Consider the following 10,599-nt stretch of genomic DNA (forward strand, 5'->3'; position numbering starts at 1 on the left):
TACCAATGGTGGGCCGAGATGCGACCCGCCTACTGCTTGGCAGACCACGCCCATCCCCACCCCATTTTCCCTGTCACTTGCCTTTGGTCCAGCTGCCTTAAAATGTTGGGTCATGGAACTGCGTCTTTCTGCCAGTTGGCCCGGGATGCGATCCAGCCCACTGCCCTCCAGGCCCCGCCCGTCATTTCTCCAGGCCCCGCCTCACCCGCGCACTCCGGGGACGCGCCCCTCCGCAGCTTAGGAAAATTACCTTAGGGGCGGGAAGTCGCTGATACCCCCAACTCCACTTGGTCTGGCGCCCGCACCCTCTGCTCCCCAACTGCCCGACCCAGGTGTCCTCACGCAATCACCCTCCAGGCGTACCGGGAACCCACCCATCCCGTGGCTACATCTGCCCCTCCCCAGTACCCGGCTCCTCCCAGAAGCCGAACCTTGGGCTCTGGGGGCGCGGGGCTCCCGGCCCTCAACGTGGGGCCAGAGACGGGGCGGGGCGCGCGGGGCCTTTAAGAGGCGCCGTGACACGGACCCGGCTGACGCGGGCAGCTCCAGGACTCGCCACCCGCAGCGCTCCGGCTCCTCTCTGTCGAGACCGCAGCGCAGCGATGGATGGAGATGGTGATCCAGGTAGCTGTAGCCGGCCCCGCTCGCTCCAGACCGGGGAGACAGGGAGGACTAGCGTCCCGGACGACGCTCAAACTTTCGCGACAGCAAAACCCTGGAGACAGTCTAGGGAGCAGTTTTCTGCCTGGTGTCTTGGTGTGGAGGGAGGAGGAGGCCTGGGTCTCCAAAATGGCATCGGAGGACTCTGGCATCCCAAGCTCCAGACTTCCTGGGGTTTGAGAGCCGGGTTCTTGCAAGCTTTTGCTTCCATCAACTTCCTCTTTGCTAGCCCGGCCCTCCCTTCCTCAAGAGCCTCCGGAGTCCCCGCCGTGTCCCGGGGCTTACCAGCCTCACCTTGCATCCACCCCAGATTCCTGAGGGACTCCCTCCTTTGGAGGGACCACCTTGTGTCGGGGTAGTGGGCTGCTCCATGGGACCAGGCTAGTGGTGCGGAAGAGTTGTGGCTGCTTTTGGCGGATGCTCTGGGTCCCCAAGGAATGCCCAGTCATCATTTCTGGCACCAAAGACCCCAACCCTCCTCTCCCGCTCCCTGCCAGGCCTGTAGGGGGTTGTTTGCTGAGTCAGGCTGGGGAGCAGACCTGCCTGCATGACGTCCACCCCTTCCTCACAAACCACGCTTGGAGTGGTCACTCTTTAGGGGAGACAGGGAACAGATGCCCTCTAGGGTGGCTAGGCTTCCTTCCATCGCCGAACTCCCTGTCAACATCGTCTACAGGGCCCCAGAATAGGCTCCTGTCCCCAACCGGTCCCCTTTCCCATCCCCCCCAGGAAGTCCCCGGATTCAGGGGCCCAATGCAGGTGAGTGAGTCAATGAGGGGTCAGCGTGCAGGGCTAGATAACTTTCCTACAGCAACAATGTGGCAAGTTGTGTGCAGGGGGGGGGTGTAATTGGATCTGGGGCCTCAATGCCAGGCCTAGGGGCCAGGAGAGAGGACTGGGTGAGGTGCATCTTTCCGGGGAGCATCAGGTATCCGCTGGGGCCAGGACGGGGCTGGGGTGGCGATTAAGAGGTGAGGACATTGGGCCCAACTCTCCAGAGAGCTGTGGGAAGCAGGCGTTTTCCTCCCTGTTTGAGTGGACCTGGGGAAATGCTAGGAATCTCTGAGCCCCAGTTTGCTCATTACCAACAGAGGAGTTAACCTCTACATGGGAAAATGTGACCAAAAAATGCTAGAAATGCCGGAAAGTGGTGTGTGTGTGTGTGTGTGTGTGTGTGTGTGTGTGTGTGTGAATGTGTTTGTGGTGTGTGTATGTGGTGTGTGTGTGAGTGTATATGTGGTGTGTGAGTGTGTGTGTGGTGTGTGTGTGAATTTGTGTGTGGTGTGTGTGGTGTGTATGTGGTGTGTGTGGTGTGTGTGTGTGAGTGAGTGTATGTGTAAGATCCACCATGGCTGATGAAGAACTGTGTACCCTAAAGAAAGAGGGAAATCCTGGTTCAGCTTTCCAGTGCTCACAGTGTGGGGACTGATGCCTGCATCACATACAGAGGTCTGGGGAATAGGTCAACTGTCCCCTCATCTGACACGGCCTGCTCTCTAATTGCCTTGGATTTGCAGGGTCCAGTCTTCAGGAACTCCACTACCTGGGGTGGCTGGGTCCCCTCCCCATAGGCCCTGTCTCCTTTAGAGATACCCGGCACTCAGTGTCTGCTTACTCAAGGCTTCCATGGCCCAGATGAGGCGGGCTGAGATCCAAGTGATACCCGGCTGTCCACACTGTCCTGGTGTACAATGAACTGACTCAACTCAGCCTGAGAGCCACTTCTTCCCTCCTGGGGCTCAGCCCCCACCATGGGATCAGGAGTTCCCCCTGGCTTAGGAAGAGTGGCTGTCCCCATGCTGTCGCTCCTCTGTGGGGAGGGGATAAATATCAGTATAAAGCTATGGTCTGGCATGACGCTGACCCATTTCACAGATGAGGAAGCTGGGGTGAGGAATGGGAAGGGGACTTTTCCGCAGTCACCCAGTACTTCTCCCCCTGTTGTTTCCCCGCCTCTACTTTATACAACAGTGTCTCGCTGGGGACAGCCAGACCTCTGCCCTATTCTCCCCACTCTGAGTCCTTGGGTCCCCTACCCTAATACTGCCAGTGGGACCTACGTCATGTTCCTTCACATTTCCAAACCTGATATTTTCATCCACACTATCAAAACCAAGACCAGGTTTCTCTGTGTTGCTCTGGCTGTCCTGGAACTCATGTTGTAGACCAGGCTGGCCTTGAACTCACAGAGATCCACTTGTCTCCTCTTCAAATATGCTGGGATCAGAGGTGTGTGTCACTACCTGCTGGCTCAACACATTCTTTTGGCAAAACTGGCTGTTAAAGCTGCTTCTGTGTTGGACCCAGTGGGTTCAAACACAGTCTCCCAAGTACTTATAAGTTTGTGTGATCCTGGACCTTGTCACTTCTCTGTCCCCTTCATAAAATCGACAGAGGCCCAACCTGGAAGAGATGGTTTGAGGATTCAGGAAGTAATTCAGAAGCTCTGAGCAGTACCTCTCTCTTGTAAGGGCAAATGCAGTCGTTGCAGACTCCAGGCTGGGGGCTAGGCACTAGGAAAAGAGCAGTGCCTTCCAGGCCAAGTTCTTGTGGTCAGTCCTCTGTACACAAGGCATTATTAAACAACCAGACCGAGAGCAGAAGCCTGGAAGCCCTTGAATGCCTTTGAGCTTGGGCTGTGAGAGGGTGTGCGCTTCTAAAGGTATGTTCAGGAAGGCTCCCCAGAGGAAGCAAAGGACCCAGAAGTCTGGGAGGGTGCTTGGGAGAACTGGTCCATTAGTACAAGGCCATCTGCAACCCCAGATCCTCATGAGTATCTACTAGCCCTGTGGGCGAAGCGGCAGCTGAAGCAATTCTGGTTTAGGGGGAGTGTCTGTGACTCTACCTCCCTGGGCATCGTTTAGGGCCACAGGGAGCTGTGTCTCTGTCTCTGTCTCTCTCTCTCCCCGTGTGTGTGTGTGTGTGTGTGTGTGTGTGTGTGTGTGTGTTGCTATGTAGTCTTCCTGTAACTGTAACATAGGGCAGGCTGCCCTCACACTTACAGAGGCTCACTTGTTTCTGCCTCCTGAGTGCTGGGATTATGGGTGAACGTCCTCAAGTCGAGGCTGAGAACTTCTGGCCCCCGCTGTGGTTGCCTCAGAATGGGACGTGGAGGGGGGCAGTTTGGGAGTCACAGCTTTCCCTTACTCCCCGGCCCTCAGAGAGTGTGAGCCACCCTGAAGAGGCGAGCCCGGAGGAGCAGCCAGAGGAGGCGGGTGCCGAGGCGAGTGCAGAGGAGGAGCAGCCCCGCGAAGAGGAGGAGGGTGAGGAGGAAGAGGCAGAGGCGGCCGAGTACCTGGCCCAGTTGCCGGAGCCGCTGCTGCTGCGCGTGCTGGCCGAGCTGCCAGCCTCGGAGCTGGTGCAGGCCTGCCGCCTGGTGTGCCTGCGCTGGAAGGAGCTGGTGGACGGCGCCCCACTGTGGCTGCTCAAGTGCCAGCAGGAGGGGCTGGTGCCAGAGGGCTGCAACGATGATGAGCGGGACCACTGGCAACAGTTCTACTTTCTGAGCAAGAGGAGGCGCAACCTGCTGCGTAACCCGTGCGGAGAAGGTGAGGGCCGCATATTAGAGTGCCCATTGTCCCTTCTAGAAAATGGCCCTTGGTGCCAGCCCACTTCAAGGTTAATGAGATGAAACGCTTGGTGTAATGTCCAGAACAGCCCTCTACTTCCCCGGGAGTCTCTTCCCAGGGTATCCACTTCCCTGGACTGGGGTGGGACAGGCCCAGTGGACACTGGGTGTGTGGGGGGGTGGAGTGAGGAAGTGTCTCCGGGCCCATCATTTATCCATTGTCCACCAAGACCTTGAGAAAGTACCCACATCCATTCCGCCTCCCACTGCCAAGGCAAGAGCCAGGCCTGCCACAGCCTCAAGTAGAGGCTGTGTGACCAGGGTGTGACTGTATGTACCTCTACAGAGGACTTGGAGGGCTGGTGCGACGTGGAGCACGGTGGGGACGGCTGGAGGGTGGAGGAAGTGCCTGGAGACAGTGGCGTGGAATTTACCCAAGACGACAGCGTTAAGAAGTACTTCGCCTCCTCCTTCGAGTAAGAAGGGGAAGGGGGAGAGGGAGGAGGTGGCGGGGGGTGGGGTGGGGCTACCGGACCCTGACGCCTGTTCCCCCCAGGTGGTGTCGCAAAGCGCAGGTCATTGATCTGCAGGCCGAGGGCTACTGGGAGGAGCTGCTGGACACCACCCAGCCCGCCATCGTGGTGAAGGACTGGTAAGCAGCTGTGAAGAAGGGGTCTGCACAGGAGGAGAAGGGGAGGTGGTGGCGGCGACATTAGCCGTGTGCCATACTTTCAGGGTTGTGTCCACGTGGGCCACCGGCCTGCAAGGGTTGGCAACGGATAGAAACCTACTTTCTGCCTTGAGTTTAAATGTTAGCAGATGTGTGTGCGCTTGCCCTTGCTCACAGCAAGGCAAGGATGCGTCCTGTTTACTCTCTACACGTGTACTCATACCTATATATATTCCCATTTTTGTGCCTGTGACAGTCCCGACAATACGTACAAGCCTGGTCTGGGCATTTAGTCCCTGCGTTTGGCTCCGGGGCTCCCTCTTCTTTATGGCTGCAGCTTCCTAATCTGTGAAATGGGAATACTGTGAAGGGGGCGGGGGACGGGACACTGGCCCGGCATGGATGCTGGGCTGGACGGAGATCTCTGGGAGAGTGGGGCTCAGCAAATGAAGCCTGCGCCTCGCACTCTCCTGCAGGTACTCGGGCCGCACCGATGCTGGCAGCCTCTACGAGCTCACCGTGAGGCTGCTGTCGGAGCACGAAGATGTGCTGGCGGAGTTCAACACCGGGCAGGTGGCAGTGCCGGAGGATGGCGGCTGGATGGAGGTGATCCTGCAGGGCCGGGGGCGGGGCCGAGGCCGGGACATCCTGGGTGGAAGCTCCGCCCACGGATCTCCGGCTCAAAGAGGATGGTCCAGGGCTCGTAGAGCCAGCTCTAAGTCTCTAAGTAGAGCCAGCTCTAAGTTCAGCTCGCAATCAGAGTTGAGGCCGGGGCGCTGCGCCCGCGTGGGACAACAGGAACAACCTTAGACCTCTGAGGCTGACGCAATACCCCTTCATCCCCAGATCTCCCACACCTTCACCGACTACGGGCCAGGCGTCCGCTTCGTCCGCTTCGAGCACGGAGGGCAGGACTCGGTCTACTGGAAGGGATGGTTCGGGGCCCGGGTGACCAACAGTAGCGTGTGGGTGGAACCCTGAGCGACCCTCCCCCAAGTCGCCCTCTAGGGGCGGAAGCCTGGGGTAGAAAGGCCTTAATTTAGTTGGTAGCATCCTCACCTGCCTTGTCCACTCCTTGCACCCCCCTCAAACCCCGCCCCTTCCCCCAGCCTGGTCCTCGCGGGGGACAGAAGGATTTGTTGCCTTACTGTGGGATGGTTTCCATTTGCATCTCCACTGCAGTCGCTTCTAGAACGTACGATCCGAGTGGGGGTGGGGGGAATGGGGCTGCTGCTGGATCCCACGCACCTAGCACTGTGCCTGTCTCAAAGTGGGCACTCAATAAATATTTGTCCAAAGAAGGAAATAATGGAAGCGCAGATGAATGGATGTCTCCCCCACCCCATTGCTCTCGGTCTCCCCAGGGCCCCTGGCCTGGCCTGGAAAAGTACTTGGTGACAGTCCAGCGGCTCTGGTTTCCAGGGGCTCTTGGGTTGGTATGGGGCCAGCTGGGCCTGGGCAGGCCTGTGGACAAAGGCTAGGATTGTGAGACTAAGGAGGGCCTGGCTGAGCCTGGCGCCTGAGGACATTCAAGCTGCCCAGAATCCACAACAGGGCTTGGTAAGGGAGTGTGGGGGTGCCTGCTCTCCGGACCCCTCTTGGCCCAGCAGTTAGGCTGTGTGTCTTGCTGAATTGCCCCCGCCCCTCTCTGGAGCAGTTTTGTGGTGGTCCCACCAGGTCTGGATACACTTGGGCATAGAGACGACGGCTCTCTCTCTCTCTCTCTCTCTCTCTCTCTCTCTCTCTCTCTCTCTGTGGTAGAGGGCAATGGAGAAAGAAGCTTGGCTACTCTCTTCCTCTCTTCATTCATCCCTGCTTGACACTGACCTTCCTGGACAGGACAGGTTGTCTAGAAGCTGGCTCCTGGCGCCATGCTGGGGGGACAAGCAACGAGAAGGGTATGTTAGGCTGTGTGTTTGAGCTGCTTGCCTTTTGGCATCCCAGCCCCTTCCGAGAATGCTCTGTGACGGACTGGGGGCCCAGATACAAGTGCTGTGACCCCCAGCTCTGCTTTCATTCTGAGGTTTGGTGCCACCTGCTGGTGAGGTGGGACAGCCGCAGAGCTGGAGCCTGCCTGCCTGCCTGCCTGTCTTCACCCTGACAGACACCCATTACTTCCTCCGAAATTTCAGGGCTGCAACCCAAAGCCCTGTGGGCCTTGAAGTGAAGATGTCCTGCCCCTCAAAGAATCATCAGACTGACCACATGCTGTGACCCTCATGTCTTGGGACTTCCTGTCAAATGGCTGCAAGAACTCTGCCATGGGGCTCTGTCAGTCAGATAGGGGAGATACACTTTGATCCCAGGACTTCCTGGTCTACATGCGTGTGTCTGCCACGTGTGTTCTGGTGCCCATAGAAGAAAGCATACATTGCCTGAGTTGGGATTTCTGGTGTTTGTGAGCTGCCTGATGTGGGGCTGGAATGTGAACATGGCTCCTCTGGAAGGACAGCCATCTCCCCAGCCCCACTCGACTCTGTCCGGTTCCCCCACTTACCCCTGAGTCTGTGGGGGAAGCCATGGTCCTCGCCCACCTTAGTTGCTAATCATAAGGGAAGCAGTTGGTGGCCTTGGGCCCAACACAACGGAGGGAAGCAAGAACTCATGCGCTCCTGGGCTGAAATGAATATTAGGTAAGGTAGAGCTTTAGGGCAAAGGATTGGGATGTGTGTGTGGAGCTTGCCTGGCTCAGAGGAGGGAGCCCAAAGCACTGAGGTCAGATTTTCTGTTTCCAGGCCAAAATGGCTTCTCAAGGGGCGGAAACGCACAGAAGAGACCGAAGTAGAAGGATGAAGGGTCTCCCAGGCTGGAGTGACAGTTCAATTCAGTTGTTCAGGGAAACCGGCTGCCTGACTGAGATGTGGATGTTAGGGGGTGGGGAGTTGGCATGCCTGGGTCATGGGGCACAGGGCATTTGCTGATCTCTCAGAGATGAGCAGAAACTGTCACCATCCCCCTATAGCATGAAACAGAATAAGGTACCAAATGGCTGCCAGAATCAATGTAGAAATACAGTCCCCAGTGGGGAACTGTGATCCAGGTTCATCCTGGACCCTCATCCTCAAGGGCAGAGGGGAGCCTGGGGTTAGAGGGGGGATGGAGGGTAGGGAGTGGGGAGGGTGAGCTGAGATTAGTGTCCCTCAAGGACAATCCCATGTGTCAGCCAGCAGGTGGCACCCAAGGGCTCTTTCTAGGTGGCCGAACCTTGAGTCCCCTCAGTTCCCTTCTAACAGCTTGATATTTATGGAGCTCCTACTAGGTTTTAGGCAGAGATCAAACAGGAGCATTGGCTGGAATACACACTATAGGCAGAGAAGCATGGCTACAAACAACCAAATGAACGTGGCTGTCAACATGTGGGACACTCTACACACCAGGCACCCTTTAAGAGCTTTGCATGTGTCACACACTGAGTTATAATAGCCTCAAGGGGTAGACAATTAATTTCTTTTAATGTCTGAGCATGGTGGCCTGTATCTTTAATTCCAACACTTTGGAGGCAGAGGCAGGTGGATCTCTGTGAGTTTGAGACCAATCTGGCCTACAGAGTGAGTTTCAGGCCAGCCAGCTACATGGTGAGACCCTGTCTCAAAACAAACAAAACAAAACAATACCCTCCTATACAAAAACTCAAAAATCAAAAACAATGATGAAAAGGTAAAATTTAAAGATGAATTTTTATTTTCTTGTTTTTGGTTGTGAGCCTAGCCTTTAATGGCTGAGCCATCTCTCCAGCCCCATTTTTATTTTCTTTGTGTGTTTGAGTGCATGTCTTTTGTATGTAAGCCTGATGAGAGCAGGACATCTCCTGGGGCTGAAATTCTAATAGTTATGAGCCTCCTGACATGGCTTCCAGAACTTGATCCTGGATTCTCTGCAAGAACAGCAAGTGCTCTTCAGTACTGAGCATCCTCTCCAGCCCTTATTATTCACACACACACACACACACACACACACACACACACACACACATATTTAATGAGTGAGAAAACCGAAGCCCAGACAAGTCAGGCAAATTTCCCGAGGTCACACAGCCCCCAGGTTCTTCACTGAAGTAGAATTCTACTCGGCTACTTGAGCATCGGATCTCTACAGTACTGTTAACAAAGCTAGATTGCAGATGGTGGTGTCACTTGGTCAAGGTGATCGGGAGGGATCTCTGTGAAGTGACCTTTGAAGATGAAGAGGTCTGGGAGAGGAAAGTCACATACCCAGCAAATGCAAAGGCCCTGGGGTTGGGGGTGAACTTCCCTACACATTAGAAAAACAGCCAGCATGCCTGGAGCAGGGGGCACACAGCTGGACATGGGCAGAGAGATGAAGGTGGTGATCCAGAGAATCTCCCGAGTACTCACTCTGCCCTGCGCTATGCGGTGAGGGGGGTAAGACAAGCTTCCTGCAGGGAGAGGAAGTTGCTGGGAGTGGGGGATTAGACACCGGCAGTGTGCAGTCTTGGTCATGAAATCACATTTGCAGGTGACAGGAAGGTAACAGTGATGACCGGCAGTGTATGCCGTGGCAATGGGTGTGTGCTGAGGACTCCTGTTAGAGCTTAGGTTCATCCCTCCTGCTCACCAGCCCCTTCCCGGAGACACCCATGCATCATGCGTGTCAGCTGCTGCTCCGTTGCTGTGATGAAAACGCTCGACAAAAGCAGCTTAAGGAAAGGAAGGGCTTATGTGGTTCACAGTTGGAGGGTGCAGTCCGCCAAGGCATGGGGCAACCCAGCATGGAGGTGAGATGCAGGAATGAGAGGAGGCTGGTAGAACTGCATCTGTAGTCAGGAAGCACGTGTGTGGGATGGGACTGTTCATGTGTGGGATGGGGCTGTTCATGTGTGTTATGGGACTGTTCGTGTGTGGTATGGGGCCATTCGTGTGTGCGATGGGGCTGTTCGTGTGTGGGATGGGGCCACCACCTCATTGAACCCAATCTAGAAACCCCTCTCAGACAAGCCTAGAGGTTTGTCTACTAGGAACTGTCAAGTTTACAGTGTTAGCCATCAACCTTTGCATAGGTGTGAGAGGCTGTACGCAGATGCACGGGCTGCTCTGGTGGCTGGAGGATAGGGAAGCTATTTCCAGCTCAGGGTTGGTCGAAATCACCATGGCACAGAATCTGACTCCTACTGGAGTTCCATGGAGGAGCAGGGGCCAAAATAGGCATGGCCCGGGTGGTGACTTCAGGGTTCTGGCATGGGACATACCCCGGGATGATTGAACCAGTGTTAGGGGTTCTGAAACATTTTAATTATGGGGGTCATAGGTTGTAAAATGGATTTACTTGTAGATTCCTGGTGATTGTTTCTGTTTAGCAATTTTGTAATGGAATTACATATATAATTAATCATATGTATATGGGTGTTTTGCCTGCATGCATGTCCTGGTGTCAAGAAGTCCTGATGAAGGCTGGAGAGATAGTTCAGAGGTTAAGAGCACTGGCTGCTCTTTCAGAGGTCCTGAGTGCAATTCCCAGTACCCACACAGTGGCTCACAGCCATCTATAATGAGATCTGCATTCATATAGGCACATGTCAAATAAATAAAGCTTTTAAAAAAAGTCCGGAAGAGGGTGTTGGATCCCCTAGAATTGTAGTTACAGACAGTTGTGAACTGTTTTGTGGGTGCTGAGAACTGAACCCAGGTCCTCTGGAAGAGCAGCCAGTGCTCTTAACCTCAGAGCCAATAAAAGTCCCTTTTCC

The 10,599-nt window shown here is 55.4% G+C and overlaps 1 protein-coding gene across 1 annotated transcript; it reads left to right on the forward strand.

The window, feature by feature from the left end:
• Nucleotides 1–211: 211 nt before the first annotated feature.
• Nucleotides 212–5,969, forward strand: Fbxo2 (F-box protein 2). Its single transcript, XM_051173698.1, has 6 exons — nt 212–624; nt 3,822–4,208; nt 4,575–4,704; nt 4,785–4,880; nt 5,375–5,504; nt 5,745–5,969. Exons 1-6 carry the CDS (start codon nt 603–605, stop codon nt 5,877–5,879), a joined length of 900 nt encoding a protein of 299 aa, XP_051029655.1. The 5' UTR covers nt 212–602; the 3' UTR covers nt 5,880–5,969.
• Nucleotides 5,970–10,599: the final 4,630 nt, after the last annotated feature.

The sequence above is a fragment of the Phodopus roborovskii genome, unplaced genomic scaffold (assembly GCF_943737965.1).
Source record: "Phodopus roborovskii unplaced genomic scaffold, PHOROB, whole genome shotgun sequence".
NCBI classification, from domain to species: Eukaryota; Metazoa; Chordata; class Mammalia; order Rodentia; family Cricetidae; genus Phodopus; species Phodopus roborovskii.

What these genes read in the sequence shown, in the direction of transcription:
- Fbxo2 (XM_051173698.1), top strand. Translation starts at nt 603, where the DNA reads ATGGATGGAGATGGTGATCCAG. An exon ending in TACTTCGCCTCCTCCTTCGA is followed by an intron (nt 4,705 to 4,784) that starts GTAAGAAGGGGA and finishes TGTTCCCCCCAG; the next exon opens with GTGGTGTCGCAAAGCGCAGG. An exon ending in AGGATGGCGGCTGGATGGAG is followed by an intron (nt 5,505 to 5,744) that starts GTGATCCTGCAG and finishes CTTCATCCCCAG; the next exon opens with ATCTCCCACACCTTCACCGA.